Below are 27299 nucleotides of genomic sequence, written 5' to 3' on the forward strand. Positions count from 1 at the left end.
ATATGAACCACCATGCCCAGCCAGAAGTTCTATCTATTTTGATACATAATAGTTCTAAATTTTATATATGGCTTGTTGAACAAAATGAGTATCACTTGGCAAAAAAATGGAGAATCAAATTTAGGAAAAAAAGAAAACCACCATTCAAGAGCATTTGAAATACATTTACAACTTTAAGCTTGTGTAGATGTTACCTTACATCTGGATACAAGCCCTACCTAACAGCACCATAATGATCTTGTCTGTATGAGGATTCAGCTGAGATACTCCACATTTCTTTGTTGACCAGGAACAAGGAAAACTGGACAGAAAAAGAATTACAAAACCAAATCAACAAAACATGAAGTGGCTTATTCCAAGTTTTAAAAGCATTAGTGTTCTGAACAATGAAACAAGGCAAATGTATTTAGTAAAATCATTCCTGAAATTTCATAATAAAGGCACCTACCAGTAATTGTGGAAGGAAATGCTACCAGATGAATTGCTAAATAGCAACTTCCTACTCTACTATCTGTACTATCAGTTGTTGCTCACCAATAGATGACAACATCCAGTTCTTTGGTAGAAAATAAGGAGATTCAGAAGACCGTAGACTCTAGATCCACCTCTACCAGAGTATGAAATCTTGGCATTTCTCTCAGCCATATTCATGTCACAACAGCTTTATCTACAAAATCAAACTTCATCATTAAAAAACATATATAATACAATAAAATAAACCAGGCCAGGTTTGGTGGCTCATGCCTATATTCCTGGCACTTTGGAAGGCCAAGGCAGGAGGATCACTTGAGCTCAGGAGTTCCAGACCAGCCTGGGCAACATGGCAAAACCCTGTCTCTACAAAAAATACAAAATTAGCCAGGCATGGTGGTCCATACCTATAGTCCCAGCTACCCCAGAGGCTGAAGTGGGAGAATCACTTGAGCCTAGGAGGTTGCAGTTGTAGTGAGCCATGATCCTGCCACTATACTCACCATGGGCAAGAGTAAGACCCTATCTCAAACCACCAAAAAACCCCCAAAACCAATACAAGAAACTACAAAGTACCATAACTAAGGTACTATACATATGTTAATAATCTTGTTGTGGTCAAATTTTTATGTTTATAAATCAATGTGTAAATGTTCAAATGAGGAGTCTTGCACTGACTTTCATATTACAAAGTTACCAATTTCTAGAATAAATTTCAAATATACAGAATGTGACAGAAGATGCCCTACTCTCTTTTCTGCAGCTTATCAAGAGTGTGCTTTTTCAGAACCTTAAACGTACAAAATTAATGGTAACATTATAGATTTTGTATCAGAGATAACCTTTTCAATAGTGATTTCATCTATGGACCCATGGGAATGTGAAAATGTACCAGAAATACAGTCGGAAAAAGCCATGATCAGCCAGGTGCGGTGGCTCACGCCTGTAATCACTTTGGGAGTCCGAGATGGGAAGATCACCTGAGGTCAGAAGTTTGAGACCAGCCTGACCAACATGGAGAAACCCTGTCTCTACTAAAAATATAAAATTAGCTGGGCGTGGTGGTGAATGCCTGTAATCCCAGCTACTCAGGAGGCTGAGGCAGGAGAATCGCTTGAACCCAGGAGGTGGAGGTTGCAGTGAGCCGAGATCACGCCACTGTACTCCAGCCTGGACGACAAGAGCGAAACTCCATCTTAAAAAAAAAAAGAAAAGAAAAAGCCATGATCATGCTGGCAGATGGTATGTATAAAAAGGTTTACGGCGGGTAGTCGGGGGGTAGGGGTGGGCCTCAACACTTTGGGAGGCCGAGGTGGGCGGATCACCCGAGGCCAGGAGTTTGAGACCAGCCTGGCCAGCATGGTGAAAGCCCGTCTCTACCAAAAATACAAAAATTAGCCAGGCGTGGTGACACACACACCTATAGTCCCAGCTACTTGGGAGGCTGAGACAGGAGAATCACTTGAATCCAAGAGGTGGAGGTTGCAGGGAGCGGGAGACTGCCCCACTGCACTCCAGCCTGGGCCACAGGAGGAGACTATCTCAACAACAACAACAACAAAGTTTACAGGGCTTATCATTACCAAACTGGCATGTTCCCTCTAACCACAGAATTCAGAAATAGAAACTATGTAAGTGGGAAATAAGGGGAGGGGGTATAGGGATTAAGTCCTCCCCAGAGAAATGGAGAGGAAGGATCTACAACGACGTTTAAAATAAACTTTTTAATTTGAAATGGAGTTTAACACAGCAGAGTTTCAACCACAAGTCTCCTAACTATTGGCTTGGCACTCGGAATACGATTATCTTCCTTAGTGACTCACTGCCTGCCTCTCATTGAAAAATGAGAATACTTGCGAGTACACGCCTTTTCAGAGGTGTATTCGGGATTTGGGGGAGGCAAGCTGAAGCGCTTTTAACTTTATGTAACTTTCAGGAAAGAAGGCTGTGGGCGGGTGAGGTTTAAGCAAATGGGAATCCGGGGGGGATGGGGGGTCGTGGGTGGGCAGTGTCGGCCACAGGACCGAGTGGGGCCGAGGACCCTGCTCCTGACCACGGTGGCAGCACTCCCCTCCGCGCTCGGCTCCCTGGCGTGCTGCTGCCCTTGGGAGGCTGGCAGCCTCGCCCCCAACCACCGCCCTTGGGAACGTCCTCAACTACCTATCAAAAAACGTCTGGTCTGGGACGTCCGTCGGCTGCGCCATCCCTTACAGAATCAGCAAGGGTAAGAAGCCAGGAATAAGATGGAACGCAAAGGAGTCGAGTAGTGCCGGGAGCGGCGGAGGCGGGGCAGGGGCGAGGGCAAAGCAACCCCGGCCACGCTGGCTGCGGCGTGCAGGCACGGGAAACGTTGCAAAACCGCTAGGGGCCGCAGCTCAGACCACCGCGGCGGGACGGGCGGACACGCGAGGGGCTAAACCTCCTGAGGCAAGGACGCCCCGACCGTGGCGACGCCCGAGACACCCGGGCCGCAAGACGCTGTACTACCGCCCAAGGCTGCCGGCTCCCGCCTCCCGCCCGTCGTGCCGCTGGCCTAGCCTGAGCCCCTGGTAGAAGCTCAGGCGCCGCTCACTGTGGTACACTCACCGCGCGCGCGCGCTGCCCTGGCGCGGCGGTCCGCGGCCCTAGGCGCGACCTCCGCCCCGCCCTCCGCGCGGCGGCGCCTGGGCTACGTCACGGGCGCGTGCGCTCTCCGTGCGCCGTCACCTGCGCGTGAGGGGGGACGTTACCCGCTCGGCGTCCCGGTTCCCTTGGAGACAGAGCTGGCCTGGGCGGCCACGGCCTGGCAACGACTACAGCGGAGCCCCTAGGGAAGCCAAGATGCCATCGAAGAGAAAGGACAAAAAGAAAGGCAAGAGCAAAGGCAAAGACACGAAGTAAGGAGAAGCCGCCCTAGGGTCCTCTCTCCCTGGGTCTGCCTCGGATTTCGGGTCGGGGGCTGGCTACCTGGCGCACCCCGCGCTGGCTCACTCGGACCCTCTCTGGCACTCCTGGCTTGTGAGGATTACAGCTCCCATGCCCATAGTCTGACAGATCTCTACTATGCGGTTCAGCTGATCTTAAATATCTAGAGGATGTATAGGTTGTTAAAGTAGTTCCTTGGGCCTTTTCAGAGATCCCTTTTGGTTTAAAGGGGACACCTAAAGTATTTTGCCAAGTTGAGCAATTGTTGAGGTTTTCCCAAACTGATCAGAGCCACTGAGGTGGGTAATGTTCTATCACTATCCAGGCCTGGAGTGGCTGCTAGATTGCTACTAGCCCTATTGGGGGACCCAAGTGGTTTCCGGACACATTGGAGTGACATGTGGTGTCCAACACCACCATATATGGGAACACAGGACACCAAACTTGAGATGTTTGTAAAGTGACTTAAGAGAGTAATTTATACGCTACCGAGACCAGCTCAGCGTAGAGAAGCCCACCCAGGCGGCGCTGAAGGCATTAAGACGCAGACACCCAGATAGAATAGCGAAGTGCGACCATAGGGGGCCGACAGCCCTCCAAGCTGAGAGCCTCATGGGGCTGACAGCCTTCCGGGCTGAGGGCCTCGAACAGATTGACCTACATAGTTAGTCTCTCTGAACAGGTGATTATTATTAACAAACAGGTGTCCAGTGTTTTCTCATAGAACTAAGATAAACTAGGTAGACAGCTGGTGCCTGCTTACCACTGATACTGTTAACAAACAGGTGTCCTGTGTTTTCTCATAGAACCAAGATAAACTAGGTAGACAGCTGATGCCTGCTTACCACAGATCTCCACGAGGGAGCCACGGGGGCAGGGTCCCGTATTCCCTGCTTAAAGAATTGTTTTAACTGGTGTATGATATACCTGTACTGTAATTTGCTACTTTAGAATGCCCCAAGTAGTTTTCCACTTGGGGGGTTAGGGGCGGGCAATTAGGTTTTCCTTGCCACTGTTCTTAGCAAACAATATATTTTATCATACACTCAGCATTTCTCAGCAATCATATACTCACCATTTCTCAACAATACTCAATACAGAAAGTTTGGGAAACATGGGAAGTACCAAAAGAGAAAACAAAAATCACCTGTAGTCTCATCATCCGAAGATAAACACTACTATATTTTGGGGAATTCTTTTCTTTGTTAATAAAATGATAGCCCAGCCGGGCGCGGTGGCTTACGCCTGTAATCCCAACACTTTGGAAGGCCGAGGCGGGCGGATCACAAGGTCAAGAAATCGAGACCATCCTGGCCAACATGATGAAACCCTGTCTCTACTAAAATAGAAAAATTAGCTGGGCGTGGTGGCACATGCCTGTAGTCCCAGCTACTCAGGAAGGCTGAGGCAGGAGAATTGCTTGAACCCAGGAGGCGGAGGTTACAGTGAGACAAGATCGTGCTACTGCACTCCAGCCTGGCGACAGAGCAAGACTCTGTCTCAAAAATAAATAAATAAATAAATAAAAAGGAAAAAAAATGAAAAAAATGAAAAAAATAAAATAAAAATGATAGCCCAATGTACGTACTTATATGTAGGTTTTTTCTTCCCATGTATTAATGTAAGTATTCTTTTATGATATATATATTTTTTGTTTTTACATAACTGCACAGTCTAGCACTTAAAGTGCCAAGGGTTTATCACATTCCTTGAACTCACTAACATATGTTTTCAGATTTTGTCCATGCTTCTACAGTACACACTTGAACAATGAGGAACACTGAGGGTAAGAAACCTTATTCCTTAGATTTCCCATGACCCATTGTTTGAGAAACCTAGCTTTGTTTCTACAGTTAGTATCAGTGGTCCTCTTAGAGTGTCTAATTTCTTCTTTTTGTTTTGTTTTGTTTTGTTTTGTTTTTTTGAGACCAAGTTCCACTCTTGTTGCCCAGGCTAAAGTGCAATGATGTGATCTTGGCTCACTGCAACCTCCGCTTCCCGGGTTTAAGTGATTCTCCTGCCTCAGCCTCCCAAGTAGCTGGGATTACAGGTGCCCACCACCATGCTGGGCTAATTTTTGTATTTTTAGTAGAGATGGGATTTCACCATGTTGGCAGGCTGGACTCTTAATTCCTGATCTCAGGTGATTCACCCATCTCAGCCTCCCAAAGTGCTGGGATTACAGGCATGAGCCACTATGCTCAGTTGCTTCAAATACTTTCAGCCATTTAGATCTGATACTGGGATGGTTGTAGTGAGATAGTGTATCACTAGTGCTTAAAGCATTCCAGAAAGGGACATCAACAGCTGTAACAGGCTGAGGGGTTGGGAACAGAGCTAGCCTTAATTTGAAGAGAACACAAGGTGAAAGTGGGACTTTGATTCTCTCCACTGCAAATCCATTACCTCTGTGGAAGAGGACTGAAAACCAGAAGTAGGAAAGTGGATGTGGAGGGTGACAGTGTAGAAGGGTCCACATATATATATGTGTGAAAATATTTAGAATTCAAAAATAGCTGAAATATTCTTAAATATTATGTACATATTTACGTATCATAGTACCTACCATATATATAAGGGGTAGTGTTTTGTTAATGCTCATACAATAAATATTTTGAAAAATGTCTTCCTTTAGCACTTTAGTCTTTGAATCCATCCTTTTTCCTCTCCACCTCTATATAAATAATTACGGTTTCTCAGGCATCCTTAAAGCCCAGTGTTCTGGGCATTGTGGCTCATGCCCAGCACTTTGGGAGGCTGAATGGGGGAAAATCATTTGAGCCCAGGAGTTCAAGACCAGCCTGGACAGCATAGGAAGACCCTGTCCCTAAAAAGGTTTTATTAAAAATTAGTTGGAGGCCAGCCTTGGTAGTTCATGTCTGTAATCCCAGCACTTTGGGAGGCCAAGGCGGGCAGATCACGAGGTCAAGAAATTGAGACCATCCTGGCCAACATGGTGAAACCCCGTCTCTACTAAAAATACAAAAATTAGCTGGGCATTGTGGCGCGTGCCTGTGGTCCCAGCTACTTGGAAGGCTGAGGTAAGAGAATTGCTTGAAACTGGGAGCCGGGCAACAGAGTGAGACTTTGTCTCAAAAAGTAAAATTAGTTGGGCGTGCTAGCTCATGCCTGTAATTACAGTTACTCAGGAGGCTGAGATGGAGGATCGCTTGGGACTGGGAGGTTGAGACTGCAGTGAGCTGTGGTGGTGCTACTGCACTACCACCTGCATGACAGAGCAAGACCTTGAAAAAAGTCTGGTGAACTGTGGCACCAGCTGATAAAGTATTTAGCATACTTGTCCTAGTGACGTGATTTTTTGTCTAAGACCTAACCAAAACCAAAACCAAAACCAAAAAAACTCAAAAGTGGAAGGTGAGTGGGTGGGAGATCATGATTACACTACCAATGGGTATCCTCATGCATAAAATGAACAGAGATAATGGGTTTGCAGTGGAGAGAACCAAAGTCCAGCACTGAATGAGTAGGAATGGAAAAGATAGTTTAACCACAGGACAATCAGGCCAGGGCACTGGCTCACACCTGTACAATCCCAGCACATTGAGAGGCAGAGGTGGGCAGATGCTTGAGCCCAGGAGTTGGAAACCAGCCTAGGCAACATAGCAAGACCCCATCTCTATTAAATAAAATAAATATGGGAGAATCAAAGAAGTAAATGAAATGATACAAAAGCTGGCCAGGCACAATGACTCGTACCTGCAATCTCAGTATTCTGGGAGGCTGAGGTGGGAGGTTCACTTGAGCCCAGGAGTTCAAGACCAGCCTGGGCAACATGACGAAAACCCATTTCGACAAAAAATACAAAAATTAGTTGGGCATAGTGGCATGAGCCTGTAGTCCCAGCCACTTAGGAAGCTGAGGTGGGAGGATGGCTTGAGCCCAGGAGGCAGGGGTTGTGGGGAGCCGAGATCATGCTACTGCACTCCAGCCTGGTGACAGAGCCAGGCCCTGTCTCAGGAAAAAAAAAAAAAAAAGATGAAAGCTTTATGAAATGAGTTTGACTTATCCTGTCTTTTCCCTTTGTTTTTCCAGTCTTTTTGAGTTTTGCTCCACGTCTCCCCTCTTCCAGGAAGAGACACTTACTTAATTCTCTTATGTGAATACAAGTGAATATTTATTTCTTTTTTTAAATTTGAATGTGTATTTCTTATTAACTCATTCATCCAACAATGTTTGCTCATGTGTGCCAGGCAATGCCAAACAAAACAAATTTAAGAAAACTGTAATAGTAATGGAGTTATATACTGTCTGTATATTAGAGTTGTATAAATAGTCATATACTGTCAATGTCCTCTTCCCATGCAGGAAGTTAATAAAAACAGATGAATCTGTGGTGGACAGAGCCAAGGCCAATACCTCCCTTTGGGAGGCCAGGTTGGAAGTCACAGAACTCTCTAGGATTGAGTATCGTGATACTTCACGGATACTGGCAAAAAATAATGAGGACTTAAAGAAACAGCAATGTAAAATGGAGAAAGACACAATGTCTGTATTAAGTTACCTGAAGAACCAGGATCAGGAGAAAGATAATATGGTAGGTAGGTAGAAAGCCTCCTCAGCCTCATTAACTACCTCTGTGGTGATACTGATGTGGTTATATATATATCAAAGATTTTTAATTCCTTGAAATATTGCCATATGGTTAAGACATTTCGATTGACCTTAACTTTCCCTGAAGCAAGACACTTTTTCAGAATGGTTTTACTGTTATTTTTTTCAATCTTTCTTATTTTCAATCCTTGTTCCATGTTTTCTTGTCTAAAGCAAATAGAGATTGATGATCATATGGGAACATTATGATCTACTTTATTTTAAGGACAAGAGCATGGTATGTGATCTATATATTTTTTGATGCTGATTTTTAGTTTTAAAAATCTATAAAGCAGTTCACTGATAATCCGTGGTAACATTCTGAACCCAGCAAGTTGAAACTTTTTTTTTTTTTTGGCCAGTTGAATCTTGTGTCTTATTGGACCTTATTAAAGTGTTGAAAGTAAAGCTATCATTTTATATTTGGAAGAAAAAGGGAGACTGGGTGTGGTGGCTCACGCCTGTAATCCTAGCACTTTGGGAGGCTGAGATGGGTGGATTGCCTGACTTAGGAGTTCACGATCAGCCTGGGCAACACAGTGAAACCCCATCTCTACTAAAATACAAAAGATTGGCCGGGCGTGGTGGCTCACGCCTGTAATCCTAGCACTTTGGGAAGCCAAGGTGGGTGGATCACCTGAGGTCAGGAGTTCAAGTCCAGCCTGGTCATCATGGTGAAACCCCATCTTAAAAAAATTTAAAAAAACAATAAATAAAACACAAAAAATTAGCTGGGTGTGGCAGCTTGCGCCTGTCCTCCAGCTACTCTGGAGGCTGAGGCAGGAGAATTGCTTGAACCCAGGAGGCAGAGGTTACAGTGAGCCAAGATCACATCACTGCCTTCCAGCCTGGGCGACAGAGCCAGACTCTCATCTCAAAAAGAAAAGCAAAAGGGAAGGGAACTAAAATTTTGGAGCCACTACAGTGTACTGTGCTGGGTGCTTTACCTCTCTTATTTGATTCTTTTACTAACCTCCTATTTAATTACTTTAATAACCCCATGTAGCTATAATATTGTTATTCCCATATAACAGATGAAGAAACTGACTCTCAGAACAGGTAACTTGCCCAAAGTCACACTCCTAGTGGGTGTTAAAAGTAGAAATTCAGGCTGGATATGGTAGCTCATACCTGTAATCCCAATACTTTGGGAGGCTGAGGCTGGAGGATGACTTAGCCCAGTAGTTCAAGACCAGCCTGGGGAACAAAGCAAGACCCAGTCTCTACACAAAATAAAAAATAATTAGCCAGGCATGACAGTGTACACCTGTAGTCCCACTTACTCAGGAGGCTAAAGGTGGGAGGATCGCTTAAGCCCAGGAGGTTGAAGCCATGGTCATGTCACTGCAGTCCAGCCTGGGCATCAGAGCAAACCCTGTCTCATTATTGTTATTATTTTCGAGACAGGGTCTCACTCTATTGCCTAGTCTGGAGTGCAGTGATGTGATCACTGTTCACCACAGCATCGACCTCCAGGCTCAGAGGATCCTCCTGCCTCAGTCTCCCAAGTAGCTGGAACTACAAGCACGTGCCACTATGCCTGGCTAATTTTTTGTATTTTTGGTAGAGACAGGGTTTCACCACATTGCCAAGGCTGGTGTTGAACTCCTGAATTCAAGCGATCCACCCACCCTGACCTTCCAAAGTGCTGTGATTGCAAGCGTGAGCCACCATGTCTGGCTGATACTTTTGTATTTTTTGTAGAGACGGGATTTTGCCATGTCGCCCAAGCTAGCCTTGAACTCCAGGGCTCAAGTGATTCTCCCACTTCGGCCTCCCAAAGTGCTGAGATTACAGGCATAAATGATAGCGCCTGGTCCAGCTTTTTCTATTTTTATTTATTTTTTGTATTTTTAGTAGGGACGGGGTTTTGCCATGTTGTTGGCCAGGCTGATCTGGAACTCCTGGCCTCGAATGACCTGCCCGCCTCACCCTTGCAAAGTGTTGGGATTGAGCCACCAAACCTGGGCCAATTTTTATTTTTAAAATTATTCTTCTAATAGTAGGTATTATTAAATTGCCTTCTACAAAGTATTGTTCCAAAGTTAGTTTTTAAGACAGCCATACAAATAATTTTCAAGATTTATTAGATGCTTTGCTTTGTGGCTTGTAATAGCTCATTGTTATTGGTCTACATCAGTATCACTTGTATTTCCTGATTCTCATCTGCCTTCTTATACCAAAGGCCAGCATCTGGCAATAACAAATGGGTAATTTCTTTTTTTTTTCTTTTTTTTTTTTTTGAGACGGAGTTTCGCTCTTGTTACCCAGGTTGGAGTGCAAAGGCGCGATCTCGGCTCACCGCAACCTCCGCCTCCTGGGTTCGGGCAATTCTCCTGCCTCAGCCTCCTGAGTAGCTGGTAGCTGGGATTACAGGCATGCGTCACCATGCCCAGCTAATTTTTTGTATTAATAAGAGATGGGGTTTCACCATGTTGACCAGGATGGTCTCGATCTCTTGACCTCGTGATCCACCCGCCTCGGCCTCCCAAAGTGCTGGGATTACAGGCTTGAGCTACCGCGCCCGGCCACAAATGGGTAATTTCTACAAGCATAGATTGCCGTTAAACCAAAGGAAACAACCTTGGTAGACAGAAACAAAGCAGATTAAATATATCCTCATTAACTAGCTTTCCCATAGATTTGTTCCTCATTATGCTATATCCTAGAAAAATGTTATTATGTTAAACTTTGTTTAAACTTTATATTCTTATTTCATGTTAATTATAGAAATAATAGAAATGAAATGTCTTGAAAACTATTTTATTGTGAACAAAATTAGATTTTCCTTAAGAGAATTTAATGATGTACTGAATTAATCTCAAAATGATCTCATTAAATGTCACACCTGTTTCATATGATTTAGGATTGTCCCAGTATATTTTTTAGAATTTCTGGATTTTTTCTTAAGGTGGTCTAAAACATTGTAAACGGTATCTTACTTGTGTATCCTCTGATTCTACAACCATGTCAACAAGGCTTTAGTTTAAAAAGCTACTCAGATTCCCTTCTAAAACAAACTAGCATTCCTTGGAGAAATGGTTGATTTCAGGACTGGAGCAGGGAATGTAAAAGATGAGGCTGGGCTATTCATGGTGGCCAATGACTGTAATCCCAGCACTTTTGTTTTTTTTTTTTTTGGTTTTGTTTTTATTTTTATTTATTTATTTATTTTTTACAGCATTTTGAGAAATAAACAAAAGTAATAATCCCAGCACTTTGAGAGGCCAAGGTGAGTGCATCACTTAAAGCCAGGAGTTTGATACCAGTCTGGTCAACATGGTGAAGCCCCATCTGTACTAGAAATACAAAAAATTAGCTGGGCATGGTGGAGTGTGCCTGTAGTGCCAGCTGCTTGGGAGGTTGAGGCACAAGAATTGCTTGAACCTAGGAGGCAAAGGTTGCAGTGAGCCAAGATTGTGCCACTGCACTCAAGCCTGGGCAACAGAGCGAGACTGTCTCAAAAAAAAAAAAAAAAAAAAAAAAAAAAAAATGAGGCTGGGCATGGTGGCTCACGCCTGTAATCCCAGCATTTTGGGAGGGTAAAGCAGGTGGATTACTGAGATCAGCAGTTTGAGACCAGCCTGGCCTACGTGGTGAAACCCTGTCTCTACTAAAAATACAAAAATTAGCTGGGTGTGGTGGCAGGTGCCTGTAATCCCAGCTAGTCAGGAGGCTGAGGCAGGAGAATTGTTTGAACATGGGAGGCGGAGGTTACAGTGAGCCAAGATTGCACCATTGTACTCAAGCCTGGGCAACAAGAGTGAAACTCTATTCTCTCCCCCAACCAAAAAAAGAGATGAGTCTGGAATATGTTATTGTGCAAGAAAATAAAAAATTTTAAAGGACATGGCCTTGTTTGAAGGGGCTTCCATTGGCCAACTCTGGGACAATCAAAGTATTAGGTTGGTGCATTTAAAAAATGGCAAAAACAGCAATTGCTTTTGCTTCAACCTAATAAAGAATGGCAAGAACGGCTGGACGAGGTGGCTCACGCCTGTAATTCCAGCACTTTGGGAGGCCAAGACAGGTGGATTACCTGAGGTCCGGAGTTTGAGACCAGCCTGACCAACATTACAAAACTCCATCTCTACTAAAAATACAAACATTAGCTGGGCATGGTGGTTCATGCCTGTAATCCCAGCTACTCAGGAGGCTGAGGCAGGAGAATTGCTTGAACCCAGGAGGTGGAGGCTGTAGTGAGCCAAGATTGTGCCACTGAATTGCAGCCTGGGGAACAGGGTAAGACTCTGTCTCAAAAACAAAACAAAGAAAAAAGAATGGCAAAATCCACAATTGCTTTTGCACCAACCTAATAAATAATGACAGTAATAGATTATAACCTATTGAATGAAATAAAAATCCATGAGTATATACTACTAATAAATATATACATTAATAAATAGAAAGGAAGCCTTTTTTTTTTTGATACGGACTCTTGCTCTGTCGCGCTAGAGTGCAGTGGTGCGATCTTGGCTCACTGCAACCTCCCCCAGGTTCAAAGGATTTTCCTGCCTCAGCCTCCTAAGTACCTGGAACTACAGATGTGCCACGACCATGCCTGGCTAATTTTTGCATTTTTAGTAGAGACGGGGTTTCAACATGCTGGCCAGGCTGGCCTCGAACTCCTGACCTTAGGTAATCCACCTGCCTCGGCTTCCCAAAGTGCTGGGATTACAGGCGTCTGCAAGCCACCGTGCCCAGCCTTTTTCGCTTTTTTTTTTTTTTTTCAGTAGAATGCCATTTAATAAATTTCCAAGGAGTGATAGAGTTAGAGAAATCACCATTTGGCATCATAGTAATAACTGAATCAGTCAAGAATCACCAATAGATGCTAAAACCTATTGGGTGAAAGTTTGATGAGGAGGATAATTGCCTAGTCTCAAAAGATCTTCCCATAAATTACTTAATAATCACAAAAGAAAAAATAACTTTTAGGTGGATAAACTGGACAGACACAACCTTAACGTATTGCTTAAAATTAACATCAATCACCTAATGATGTGATGTACTGAAAAGGATACATCATCACTTAGGTACTATGTATAGCCTACCAAAAACGTACAACCTGAATCTACTCATGAAGAAGCATCAGCCAAACCCAATGGCCAGTATTATTTTTAAAAAGTCTATTTAAAAACAAGGACTGAGAAACTGTCCCAGATTAAAGGAGACTAAGACACATGACAACTAAATGCAATGCATGATCAAGGGTTGTATCCTAGACAAGAAAAATTTAAAATTTCAATAAAGGACATTATTGGAATAATTGTAACAATTTTCATATGGAGTATATATTACATAATAGTATATTAATGTTAAACTTCCTGATCTTTATAATTTTATGGTGCTTATAAAAGGAAATGCCCTTTTTCTTTAGAAATAGATACTGAATGGCCAGGCACAGTGGCTCACGCCTGTAATCCCAGCACTTTGGGAGGCTGAGGCAGGTGGATCACCTGAGGTGATGAGTTTGAGATCAGTCGGGCCAACATGGTGAAATTCCGTCTCTACAAAAAACACAAAAAATTAGCCAGGCATGGTGGTGCATGCCTGTAGTTGCAGCTACTTGGGAGGCTGAGGCAGGAGAATCACTTGAGCCTGGGAGGCAGAGGTTGCAGTGAGCCAAGATTGTACCACTCCAGCCTGCCTGGGTGACAGCAAGAATCTGTCTCAAAAAAAAAAAAAAAGGAAAATATATATACTGAAATCTCTAGGGGTAAAAGGTCATGATAAACATGATGAAATTGACATTACCCTTTACCACTAAAGAAACACACACACACACACACACACACACACACACACACATACACACAAGAGAAAGGCAAAGCACATATGGCAAAATTAATGTATACGAGTGACTAGTGTGGGAATTTTTTGAACTCTTCTTGAAACTTGTCTTGGCTAGGCTCTATGGCTCATGCCTGTAATTCCAGCACTTTGGGAGGCCGAGGCAGGAGGATCACTTAGGCCATGAGTTTGAAACCAGCTTGAGCAACATGGCAAGACCCCATCTCTATTTTTATTTATTTATTTAGTTAGTTTTTGGAATTTCGCTCAGTACAATGGTGAGATCTTGGCTTACAGCAAACTCTGCCTCCCAGGTTCAAGCGATTATCCTGCCTCAGCCTCCTGAGTAGCTAGGATTATAGGCATGCACCTCCATGCCCAGCTAATTTTGTTTGTTTGTTTTGCTAATTTTGTATTTTTAGTAGAGATGGAATTTCTCCATGTTGGTCACGCTGGTCTCTTAACTCCTGACCTCAGGTGAGCCACCGCGCCCAGCCTCCCCATTTCTATTTTTAAAAAATATTTAAAAAAATAAACTTTTCTTCAAAAAAGTTACCCAGATAAATGTAAATAAAAACTACAACAAGGTATCACCTCACACCCATTAGGATGGCTGCTATTGGCTGGGCGTGGTGGCTCATGCCTGTAATCTCAGTACTTTGGGAGGCTGAGGCAGGTGGATTACAAGGTTGGGAGTTCGACACCAGCCTGGCCAATATGGTGAAACCCTGTCTCTGTTAAAAATACAAAAAATTAGCTGGGTGTGGTGGCATGTGCCTGCGTAGTCCCAGCTGCTCAGGAGGCTGAGGCAGGAGAATTGCTTGAACTGGGGAGGCAGAGGTTGCAGTGAGCCAAGGTTGCACCACTGTATTCCAGCCTGGGCAACAAAGCGAGACTCTGTCTCAAAAATAATAAAATAAAAAATAAGAATGGCTGCTATCAATAAAACAGGAAATAACAAGTATTGGGAAGGATGTGGAGGTATTAGAATGCTTGTGCACTGTTGGTGTGATTATTATTCCATAATCACACTGTTGTAGTGGTTATGGAAAACAGTATGGAAGTTCCTCAAAAAATTAAAAATAGAATTACCACTCTCACTTCTGGATATATTTAATATATCCAAAACAATTCAAAACAAGATATTTGTTGTTGAGACAGGGTCTCACTCTGTCACCCAGGCTGGAGTGCAGTGGCGTGATCTCAGCTCTCTGCAACCTTCACCTCCCAGGCTCTAGCTGGGATTATAGGTGCTTGCCACCACACCTGGCTAATGTTTTTATTTCTTAGTAGAGATGGGATTCTGCCATGTTGCTCAGACTGGTCTTGAACTCCTGAGCTCAAGCAGTCCACCCACCTTGGCCTTCCAAATTGCTGGGATTATAGGCATGAGCCACCATGCCCAGCCCAAAGCACAATCTTGAAGACATATTTGCACATCCATGTTCATTGCAGCACTATTCACAATAGCCAAGCGGTGGAAGCAACCCAAATTATCCATCAATGGGATGAATGGATAAAGAAAAGGTGTATGCATGTGGTGCAATATTATGCAGACTTAAAGGAAATCCTGTCACATCCTATGACGTGAATGAACCTCAAGAACATTATGCTTAATGAAATAAGCCAGTCACCAAAGGGCAAATACTGTATGACTCCACTCAAGAAGTATCCAAAGTAGTCAAAATTATAGAATAGGAAAGTAGAGGATGATTGCCAAGGGCTGGGGAGAGGTAAGGGAAAATTGGGATTTACTGGGTATAGTTTCAGTCTTGTTTTGTTTTTTTGAGATGGAGTCTCGCTCTGTCCAGGCTGGAGTGCAGTGGTGCAATCTCAACTCACTGCAACCGCCGCCTCCTGGGTTCAAGCGATTCTCTTGCTTCAGCCTCCCGAGTAGCTGGGACTACAGGTTCCCACCACCATGCCCAGCTAATTTTTGTATTTTTAGTAGAGTTGGGGTTTCACCATATGTTGGTCAGGCTGGTCTTGATCTCTTGACCTCGTGATCCGCCTGCCTCGGCCTCCCAAAGTGCTGGGATTACAGGCGTGAGCCACCTTGCTGGCCATAGTTTCAGTTTTGTAAAATGAAAAGTTCTAGAGCTTTGTTGCACAACAATGTGAATATACCTAACACTACTGAACTATATGTTTAAAATGGTTACGATGGTAAATATAATGTTGCTTTTTTTTTTTTTTACCATAATTAAAAAAAAAGTTGTCCAGGTAATTCTGATGATAGCCAGGTTTTAGAAACTGGAGGTATGGGGAATTTCTTATCCCCTCTTCTCTTCTCACCTCACTCACCTCTCCTGCTATATTAGTTTTTGTATTGTGTGAAATTAGTCTACATAGAGGAGTTTCTCTACCTTCCTGACCCTGTATTTTGATTTTCAACAGATTGAAAAACTGAAACAGCAATTAAAAGAAACAAAGGAAAAAGCCCAAGAGGAGAAGGAAAAATTGGTGAGTTATCTATGTATACTACTCCACTTACTGGGTGGTCAGGTTTCTGGCAAGCTCAAGTATTTAACACCCAATGACAGTGAATGAATAAGTTCTCTGGGCAGCCTAATCACCTTAAAGCTTAATTGTATAGAAGTTCAGGCCAGGTGTAGTGGCTCACGCCTGTAATCCCAGCATTTTGGGAGGCCAAGGCGGGCGGATCATGAGGTCAAGAGATCAAGACCATCCTGGCCAACGTGGTGAAACCTCGTCTCTACTTTAATAAAATAAAAAATAAAAAAATGGCGTGGTGGCATGCGCCTGTAGTCCCAGCTACTTGGGAGGCTGAGGCAGGAGCGTTGCTTGAACCCAGGAGGCAGAGGTTGCAGTGAGCCCAGATTGTGCCATTGCGCTCCAGCCTGGTGACAGAGCAAGACTCTGTCTCAAAAAAAAAAAAAAAAAAAAAGTTCAAAAACAAAGTTGGGCGTGGTAGCTCTTGCCTGTAATCCCAGCACTTTGGGAGGCCAAGGCAGGCGGATCACCTGAGGTCAGGAGTTTGAGACCAGCCTGGCCAACATAGTGAAGCCCTGTCTCTACTAAAAACACAAAAATTAGCTAGGCGTGGTAGCGCATGCTTGTAATCCCAGCTACTCAGGAGGCTGAGGCAGGAGAATTGCCTGAACCCAGGAGGCGGAGGTTGCGGTGAGCTGAGATTGCACCATTGCACTCCAGCCTGGGTAACAAGAGCGAAACTCCGTCACAAAAAAAAAAAAAAAAAAAAGGATATATACCAATAAGGATCTATGATAAAATTGCAATGTTTAATAACCATTTGAAAATTTTTTCTGTGAGGTTATGCCACCAACTCAGCAACACATTTTGCTTTTGATTTTTAGAGGTTGCTGTTAATTTTTTTATTTTACTGTATTTACTTCATTTTTTTTTTTTTTGAGAGAAAGAAAGAAAGAGAAAGAAAAAGGGGGAGAGAGAACAGGATGCTTACTCTATTGCCCAGGCTGGAATGCGATCTAAAAATATGTATTAAAAAACTCTTTTATGCCGATAATTGTGCTTAACAACGGAGACAGGAAGGAATAAGGGAAGAAAATAACAAACAGCCAACCAGTATTTCATTTGAGTCTGTGAAATGCTATGCAAATGCTGAAGAGTGATTTACTTCCAATTTTCCAATTATGTGGTCACTTTCAAAATAGGTGTAATGTGATATTGAGAAAAATGTATGTTCTGTGGACCTGGGGTGGAGAATTCTATAAATATTCACTAAATTTACTTATTCCAGGTCTAAGTTCAAATCATAGATGTCCCTATTAATTTTCTATGTCGTTGATCCGTCGAATATTAACAATGTGGTGTCAAAATCTTCCGCTATTATTGTGCGGGAGTCCAGGTCTCTTTATAAGTCATTAAGAACTTGTCTTATGTATCTGGGTGCTCCTGTATCGGGTGCATATATATTTATAATCATTAACTCCTGTTGTTGCACTGATCCTTTTACCATTATGTAATGTCCTTCTTTGTTTCTTTTAGTCTTTGTTATTATTAAAGTCTATTTTGTGAGAGACGCAAGTTACAACTCCTGTTTTTTTTCTTGTTTTTTTTTTTTTTTGCTCTCCATTTAATTGGTGAATCTTCCTCCATCCCTTTGTTTTGAGTCTTTGTCGTTGCTTGTGAAATAGATCTGGATACAGCGTACCGATGGGTTTTGACTTTTTATTCAATTCACCTGTCTGTCTTTGATTGGGGCATTTAATCCATTTAAATTTAGAATTAATATTAATATTTGTGAGTTCAATATTGTCATTTAATACTAGCTGGCTATTTTGCCCATTAGTTGATGTAGATTCATCTTTTACTAAACGTAAAGAGATACTCTTTACGTTTTGGTAAATTTTTGGGATGACCGATACTGGTTGTTCCTTTCTGTTTGTAGTGCTTCTTTCAGAAGCTCTTGTAAAGCAGGCCTGGTGGTGATGAAATCACTGAGTGCTTGCTTGTTCGCGAAAAATTTTCTTTTTCCTTCGCTTATAAAACTTAGTTTAGCGGGATATGAGATTCTGGGTTGAAAATTCTTTTCTTTGAGGATATTGAATATTGACCCCCACTCTCTTCTAGTTTGTAGGGTTTCTGGTGAGAGGTCTGCTGTGAGTCTGATAGACTTCCCTTTATGGGTAACGTGACCTTTCTCTCTAGCTGCCCTTAGAATTTTCTCCTTTATTTCAACCCTAGTGAATCTAGCAATAATGTGTCTTGGAGTTGCTCTACTTGAGAAATATCTTTTAGGTGTTCTCTGGATTAGCTGGAGTTGAGTATTGTCCTGCCTTACTAGATTAGGAAAATTTTCCTGAATAATATCCTGAAGAATATTTTCCAACTTGGATTCATTCTCTTCATGACATTCAGGTATACCTATCAATTGTAAATTAGGTCTTTTCACATAGTCCCATATTTCTTGGAGACTTTGCTCATTCCTTTTTACTCTTTCTTCTCTAATCTTGTCTTCTCGTTTCATTAAGTTGGTCTTCGACCTCTGATATCCTTTCTTCTGCTTGATCAATTCGACTGTTAAAACCTGTGCATACTTCATGGAGTTCTCGTATTGTATTCTTCAGTTCCATTAATTCACTTACATTCCTCTCTAAATTGTCTATTCTCGTTAGGATTTCTTCAAACCTTTTTTCAAGGTTCTTAGTTTCTTTACATTGGGCTAGAACATGTTCTTTTAAGTCACTAAAGTTCCTTATTATCCACTTTCTGAAGCCTAAGTCTGTTAATGGAACGCACTCGTTCTCAATCAGGTCTTGTTCTCTTGTTGATGAGGAACTGTGATCACCTGTAGAAGGAGAGGCATTCTGATCTTGGGTATTCTCAGCCTTTTTACGCTGGTTTCTTCCCTTCATTGTGAGTTCATCCACCTGTTGTCTTTGTAATTGCCTGCTTTCAAATTAGGTCTCTGAGTGGACGTCCAACTTGTTGATTCCCAGCACCGAAATCTGAGCAACCCACTGTGCCGGCCAAAACAGTGGCATCAAGATTCGTGGTGCTTTTCTGCCTGGGAATCTCCGGTCTGGCTTCCCTTTTGAGTCCCTTCTTCAATCAGGTAAATGGGCGACACCTTCCCGGAGCTCCAAACATCGATCAGTCCCGTTTACTCTGCACCAAGAACCGCCGTGCAGGGGTGCGGGCAAAACCGCGACACTGGCCACAAGAGTCGCCCTGGTGACCTGTGGGGCTCCTCTGCTGGGAATCTTCCAGTCCGTGGGTAACAAAAATTCGTCTGAAAGTGTGGCGTCCTCTCGTTCTGTTTGCTTTCTCTGGGAGCTACAATCCCTAGCTGCTAGTGATCAGCCATCTTGGATCTCTCTTATTTCATTTTTTTTAGAGATGGGGGTTTTGCTATGTTGCCCAGACTGGTCTTTTTTTTTTTTTTTTTAATAGCAGCTTATTTACTCTAATACAGGCAGGTCTTGAACTCCTGGCCTCAAGCAGTTATTCTTGCCTCGGCCTCCCCAGTAGCTAGGACTACAGGCATATATCACCACACCTGACTTAGAGGTTGCTTTTTAAAAAATTAATTTTGCCTATAAAATTATGTAATAATCATCAAAAATATTTACATGGATCCAAAGTCTGCAAAACAAGTTATATGCCAAGAAATCCAACTTTTGTCTTTCTTCTCCCTCTCCCTATAGATAACCATTTATTTATTTTGTGTTTGTGTGGTTTTTTTTTGTTTTGTTTTTTGTTTCTTGTTTTTTTTGGTGACAGAGTCTTGCCCTATTGCCCCGACTGGAGTGCAATGGTACGATCTCAGCTTACTGCAACCTCTGCCTCCCGGGTTCAAGCAATTCTTCTGCCTCAGGCTCCTGAGTAGCTAGGATTACACGCACATGCCACCATGCCTGGCTAATTTTTGTATTCTTGTTAGAGATGGGGTTTTACCACGTTGGCCAGGCTGATCTCGAAATCCTGACCTCAAGTTATCCACCTGCCTCGGCCTCCCAAAGTGCTGGGATTACAGGCCTAAGCCACCGCGCCCAACCTTATTTTGTGTTTTATCTTCTCATTAAGAAAAACGTTGGCCGGGCACAGTGGCTCACACCTGTAATCCCAGCACTTTGGGAGGCCGAGGTGGGCAGATCACGAGGTCAAGATATCGAGACCATTCTGGCCAACATAGTGAAACCCTGTCTCTACTAAAAATACAAAAATTAGCTAGGCGTGGTGGTGCATGCCTGTAGTCCCAGCTACTCGGGAGACTGAGGCAGGAAAATTGCTTGAACCTGGGAGGTGGAGGTTGCAGTGAGCAGAGATCGCACCACTGCACTCCCGCCTGGCGCCTGGCGTCGAAACAAGACTCTGTCTCAAAAAAAAGAAAAAGAGAAAAGTTGCTAAAAAAAACTATTGCCTTATGGGAAAAGCTGAAAAAAAGTCATAAACATATATATGTGTGTATTTTTATATATATGGGGTGGGAGAGATTTTATATGTATAATATGGGTTATATATATAATTTTCTTAGATTAAAGGTAACATGCAATATGCATAGACCTGTACCTGCCTTTTTTTTTTTTTTTTTAATTTTGTGTGGGTGTTTTTTTTTCTTGAGACAGGGTCTCCCTCTGTTGCCCAAGCTGGAGCGCAGTGACACAATTATGGCTCACTGTAACCTCAAACTACTGGGCTCAAGAGATCCTCGATCCTCCCACCTCAGCCTCCAGAGTAGCTGGAACTATAGGCGAGTACCACCACACCTAGCTAATTTTTGTATTTTTTATAGAGATGGGATCTCACTGTGTTACCCAAGCAATAACACTTCTGGCCTCAAGCAGTCCTCCCAGCTTGGCTTCTCAAAGTGTTGGGATTACAGGTGTGGGCCACCATACCTGGCATCATTCTTTTTTATAGCTGTATGATGGTTCATTGTGTGGATGTATCACAGTTTATTCAAATGGTCCCTGTCTTAGTTCAGGTTATTATGACAGAATACCATAGACTGAGGTGCTTAAACAATAAATATTTATTTCTTATCTTTCTGGAGGCTAGAAGTCTGAGGTCAGGGTGCCAGCATGATTGAGTTCTTGGTGGAGACCCTTCTTCTGGTTCATAAATGGCCACTTCCTGTTGGATCCTTACTTGGCAGAGAGAGAAAGCTCTGATTTCTTCATCAATCCCATCATGGAGGCTCCACCCTCATGATCTCATTTAACCTAACTGCTTCCCAAAGGTCACACCTCCAAATACCATCACATTGGGGATTAGGGCTTTAACATATGATTTTTGGGGTACACACACGTAAAGCTCAAAGCCGTCCCCTTTTGATGGATAGTTGGGTGATTTCCAGGCTTCTTCTATTACGATGAATGTGCCAGTAAAGAGCTTCATGTATGTGTCTTTTCACATTTTGGCCATTATATCTTTGGGATAGATTCCTATAAGTGGTATTGCTAGGTGAAAGAAAAATACATAATGTTTCTAGGTACTGCAAAATTTCCCTTTAAAGATATTGGGCTGTTCTTTCTATAATACCACTAACCATGCATGAGATTGCCTGTTTCCTCACAGCTTTACCTACAAAGTCTATTCCCAAACCGTTTTTTTTTTTTTTTTGAGATGAAGTGTTGGTCTTGTTGCCTAGGCTGGAGTGCAGTGGCGCCATCTCAGCTCACTGTAACCTCCACCTCCTGGGTTCAAGCAGTTCTCCTGCCTCAGCCTCCCAAGTAGCTGGGATTACAGGTACCCGCCACCACACCCAGCTAATTTTTCTATTTTTAATAGAGACAGAGTTTTACCATGTTGGGCAGGCTGATCTTGAACTCCTGACTTCAAGTGATCCACCTGCCTCAGCTTCCCAAAGTGCTGAGATTACAGGTGTGAGCCACTGTGCCCGGCCTCAAACTTGATTTTTGCAATGTGATAGGTGAGAAATGATATTTCAGTGTCGTCTCAATTTACATTTCTCTCTTTTCTTTTTTTTGAGACAAAGTTTCGCTCTGTTGCCAGGCTTGGAGTACAATGGAGCGATCTCGGCTCACTGCAATCTCCACCTCCTGGATTCAAGCAATTCTCCTGACTCAGCCTCCTGGGTAACTAGGACTACAGGCTCACACCACCACATCCAGCTAGTTTTTTGTATTTTAGTAGAGACGGGGTTTCACCATGTTGGCCAGGATGGTCTCAATCTCCTGACCTCATGATCTGCCTGCCTCGGCCTCCCAAAGTGCTGGGATTACAGGTGTGAGCCACCCGACTCTGCCTATGTTTCTTTTATTAGGAGGTAGGTTGGACATTTTTTCACGTTTGATGGCCATTTGCCTTTCTTTTAATATCTTTTTTTTTTTTTGAGACGGAGTTTTGCTCTTGCTACCCAGGCTGGAGTGCAATGGTGCGATCTCGGCTCACCGCAACCTCCGCCTCCTGGTTTCAGGCAATTCTCCTGCCTCAGCCTCCCGAGTAGCTGGGATTACAGGCATGCGCCACTATGCCCAGCTAATTTTTTGTATTTTTAGTAGAGACGGGGTTTCACCATGTTAACCAGGATGGTCTCGATCTCTTGACCTCGTGATCCACCCGCCTCGGCCTCCCAAAGTGCTGGGATTACAGGCGTGAGCCACCGCGCCTGGCCTCTTTTAATATCTTTTGTTCATTTTTTGTTTTTGGCCTTTCCTTTTTCTCCCCTTCCTTTTCTTTGTCCTTTTGCTTTCACTCCCCTCTCCTCTCCCTCCCTTCTTTTATGTCTCTTTCCCCTTTTCTCCCTCCCCCTTCTTCCTCAACCTCTTTCTTTCTCCTACCTACCTCTTTATTTATTAGGAATGTTTACCACCCTCCCTTTGACTCCTAACTAATTAATTTTAACTTAGTTTGGGATGTTATTTATATTAGAGATAAAAGGTATGTTTAGTCTTCTCATATCCCTTTTTAATAAACATCTGAATTTTTTTCCTTTCTATACAATCAGCTTATATAGAAACTTTTCCAAAATTTTTTCTTTTGAGATAGAATCTCATTCTGTTGCCCAACTGGAGTGCAGTATCGCAATCTCAGCTCACTTCAATATCCACCTTCCAAGTTCAAGCTATTCTCCTGCCTCAGCCTTTCGAGTAGCCGGGATTACAGGCATGTGCCACTATGCCCAGCTAATTTTTGTATTTTTAGTAGAGATGGGGTTTCACCATGTTGGTCAGGCTGGTCTTGTATGCCTGACCTTGTGATCTGCCTGCCTCGGCCTCCCAAAGTGCTGGGATTACAGGCGTGAGCCACCATACCCAGCCAAAATGTTTTCTTATTTAATGCAGTTGGTATCTTTTTACAGAAATGGAAAGGGGGGGGTGGGCACATTGGCTCACGCCTGTAATCCCAGCGCTTTGGGAGGCTGAGGCAGGCAGATCACCTGAGATCAGGAGTTCAAGACCAGCCTGGCCAACATGGTGAAACCTTGTCACTACTAAAAAATACAAAAATTAGCTGAGTGTGGTGGTGGGCACCTGTAATCCCAGCTACTTGGGAGGCTGAGGCAGGGAGAATTGCTTGAACCCAGGAGACAAAGGTTGCAGTGAGCCGAGATCACACCACTGCACTTCAGCCTGGGCAAGAGAGTGAGACTCTGTCTCAAAAATAAATAAATAATATAAAAATAGAAAGAAAAAAAAACCCTAAACGGAGGTATTTCTTTTTTTTTTTTCTTTTGAGATGGAGTCTCACTCTGTGGCCAGGCTGGAGTGCAGTGGCGCAGTCTTGGCTCACTGCAACCTCCACCCCCTGGTTTCAAGTGATTCTGCTGCCTCAGCTTCCCGAGTAGCTGAGACTACAGGCATGTGCCACCACGCTCAGCTAATTTTTGTATTTTTAGTAGAGATGGGGTTTCATCATATTGTCCAGGATGGTCTCGATCTCTTCAGCTCATGATCTGCCCACCTCAGCCTCCCAAAGTGCTGGGATTACAGGGGTGAACCACCATGCCTGGCCAGTAGCAGGTATTTCTTCAAAGAAAATATGCAAATGGATTAAGGCTTTAAATGAAACAACTTTGTGGGACTTCTGTTCTTTTTCCTAACTTGTTTACCTCTTTTTTGAATACAGGAACAAAAGTATTCCAGGCAAATCAATGAACTAGAGGGACAGTTCCATCAAAAAGCCAAAGAAATTGGCATGATTCACACAGAGCTGAAAACAGTAAGACAATTCCAGAAGAGAAAAATCCAAGTGGAGAGAGAGTTAGATGATGTAAGTTTTATTCCTTTTTTTAAAAAAAAAAAAAAAATAAATTAGAATTAACCTACTTAATTCCTACAGAAGCCTTCACAAACATTTACTCCTGTGAGACAGCAAAGAACTTTGACATTTTAGAAATTATTTAAGAGAAAAAGGTGAAGACATATCCGGGTAGGACTGGCTGTCAAAGGTCTTGACTTTAGACTTCTCTTTTTCTAATCATTGATTGCTTTGGAAACTCACCAAATCTCAGCTGATACATCTTCCTGTGTTTATCAACAGGTAACCCTTTGGATGGAATTTAGTAAGAAACAAACTATAAGTTCTTAGAAAATATCAGGGAAAAAGTAGCATACTTCTTTATTTTATTTTATTTTATTTTTTGAGATGGAGTCTTGCTTTGTAACCCAGGCTGGAGTACAGTGGCACGATCTCGGCTCACTGCAACCTCCGACTCCGTGGTTCAAGCTATTCTCCTGCCTCAGCCTCCCTAGTAGCTGGGATTACAGGCACGCGCCACCACATCCAGCTAATTTTTGTATTTTTGGTAGAGACAAGATTTCATCATGTTGGCCAGGATGGTCTCGATCTCCTGGCCTCATGATCCACCCACCTTGGCCTCTCAAAGTTGCTGGGATTACTGGTGTGAGCCACTGCACCCAGCCAAAAGTAGCAGATTTCCAAAGAAAAATATTTAGGCTAATGAATGATAGTTTTAGAGAAATTTATTTATTTATTTATTTATTTTTTAAAACACAGGGTTTCATCATGTTGATCAGCTGGTCTTGAACTCCCGACCTCAGGTGATCTGCCCACCTTGGCCTCCAAAGTGCTAGGATTACAGGCGTGAGCCACCACGCCCGGCCTAGTTTTAGAGAAATTTAGAAGACTCTATATTAGGGGTCAGGGGACTAGAAACACTAAGTACTTTCAGAAAGTTTCTCTTATTTTCCTTGGCTTAGAATATAGTTTTATTATATTACTGATAATTCAATAAATGGCACAGGTGAGTTCCAGGAACAGATAGCTGAAATCAGCTTTGTGACTATAGGCAAGTTACTTAACTTTTTTATACCTTGATTTTCTCATCTGTAAAATGGGATAGTAAGAGTTAGTATCTCAGCCAGGCATAGTGCCTCATGCCTATAATCCCAGCAATTTTGAGGCCAAGGCTGGAGAATCTCTTGAGGCCAGGAGTTCAAGACCAGCCTAGGTAACATAGTGAGATCCCACCTCTACAACAAAAAAATTTTTTTTGTTTCTTTGAGACCTCCACCTCCTGGGTTCAAGCAGTTCTTCTGCCTCAGCCTACCAAGTATCCGGGATTACAGGCACCCGCCACCACGCCCAGCTAATTTTTGTATTTTTAGTAGGGATAGGGTTTCACTGTGTTGGCCAGGCTGGTCTCGAACTCCTGACCTTGTGATCTGCCCGCCTTGCCCTCCCAAGGTGCTGGGATTACAGACATAAGCCACTGTGCCTGGCCCACAGTTTTCTTTCTTTTTTTTTTTTTTTTTTTGAGATGGAGTCTTGCTCTGTCACTCTGTCACCCACGCTGGAGTGCAGTGATGCAATCTCAGCTCACTGCTACCTTCACCTCCTGGGTTCAAGCGATTCTGGTGCCTCAGCCTCCCAAGTAGCAGGGACTACAGGCACACGCCACCATGCTAGACTAATTTTTCATATTTTTAGTAGAGATGGGATTTCACCATGTTGACCAGGCTGGTCTCAAACTCCTGGCCTCAGATGATCCACCCACCTTAGCCTCCCAAAGTACTGGGATTACAGGCATGAGCCACCACACCCAGCCTAAAATATCACAGTTCTGGTCACATCCTTCGAGTTGTGTTTAGACTGGGCACAGTGGCTCACACCTGTAATCCCAGCATTTTGGGAGGCTGAGGCAGGTAGATCATCTGAAGTCAGGAGTTCGAGACCAGTGTGTCCAGCATGACTCAACCCTGTCTCTATTAAAAAATACAAACATTAGTCAGGCACGGTGGCATGTGCCTATAGTCCCTGCTATTCCAGAGGCTGAGGCAGGAGAATCGCTTGAACCTGGGAGGTGGAGGTTACAGTGAGCCAAGATCATGCCACTGCACTCCAGCCTGGGTGACAGAGTGAGACTGTCTCAAAAAAAAAAAAAAAAAAAAGTTGTCTTTAGTGGTTCTCTACTGTAAACAGAATATTGTTGCCACACCTTATTGTGAAAGTCAAGACCCTGTACTTACCTGGGAACATTATTATTTCCTTTTACTACATACCCACCTACCTCCACAATTCCTTTAATTCACCCAAATTGGATATTCATTAATCCCTGAAATCTTGTCTCTTTGTTACATTGTTGACATTGTTTCTTTTATCCGGAATATAGTCCTGATAGATCTTTGCCCATTAAAATATATTTTTTTTTTTTTTGAGACAGAGTCTTGCTCTGTCACAGACTGGAGTACAGTGGTGCAGTCATGGCCCACTGCAGCCTCTACTTCCCTGGGCTCAAGTGATTCTCTCATTTCACCCTCCTGAGTAGGTAGGACTATAGGCATGCACACCACACCTGGCTAATTTTTGTATTTTTTTTTTTTTTGAGATGGGGTTTCGCTGTTGCCAGTCTGCCCGCCTGGGCCTCTCAAAGTGCTAGGCTTATATAGGCATGAGCCACCATGCCTAGCCACCTGTCTTTCAAAGGCTCAGCTAAAATTCATGTTCTCCCTGAGACCTTCCCCTAGAGTCCCTTTTAAAAGTAATAATTTCCTGTATGTTTCTATAGCATTTTCTATCTCTTATACCACTTAGCCACATTCTGTCTTTTTTTTCTTTCCTTTTATGCGCCTAAAGATACCGTCTTG

General features: G+C 43.2%; 2 protein-coding genes across 4 annotated transcripts in view; one reads left to right on the forward strand and one right to left on the reverse strand.

Moving 5' to 3' along the window:
- ENTPD5 (ectonucleoside triphosphate diphosphohydrolase 5 (inactive)) overlaps positions 1-400 on the reverse strand; it is a 50982-nt gene extending 50582 nt beyond the window's left edge. The window contains exon 1 of one of the 2 annotated variants that reach the window (XM_064375031.1): positions 219-400. The gene's annotated coding sequence lies outside the window, so the exon portion shown is untranslated. The remainder of the gene's footprint in view (positions 1-218) is intronic. The other variant, XM_012438080.3, reaches the window with a different exon arrangement.
- A 2794-nt stretch (positions 401-3194) lies between these two features.
- Positions 3195-27299, forward strand: part of BBOF1 (basal body orientation factor 1) — a 53248-nt gene continuing 29143 nt past the window's right edge. For both annotated transcript variants that reach the window (XM_021675028.2, XM_021675027.2), the window contains exons 1-4: positions 3195-3347; positions 7702-7930; positions 16177-16242; positions 24319-24462. In XM_021675028.2, coding sequence (XP_021530703.2) covers positions 3292-3347; positions 7702-7930; positions 16177-16242; positions 24319-24462 — 495 coding nt within the window. In that variant the 5' untranslated portion in view covers positions 3195-3291. The remainder of the gene's footprint in view (positions 3348-7701; positions 7931-16176; positions 16243-24318; positions 24463-27299) is intronic.

Source organism: Aotus nancymaae, unplaced genomic scaffold (genome assembly GCF_030222135.1).
Source record: "Aotus nancymaae isolate 86718 unplaced genomic scaffold, 86718_ANA_hifiasm-v0.15.2.pri h1tg000011l, whole genome shotgun sequence".
In the NCBI taxonomy this organism is placed as follows: Eukaryota; Metazoa; Chordata; class Mammalia; order Primates; family Aotidae; genus Aotus; species Aotus nancymaae.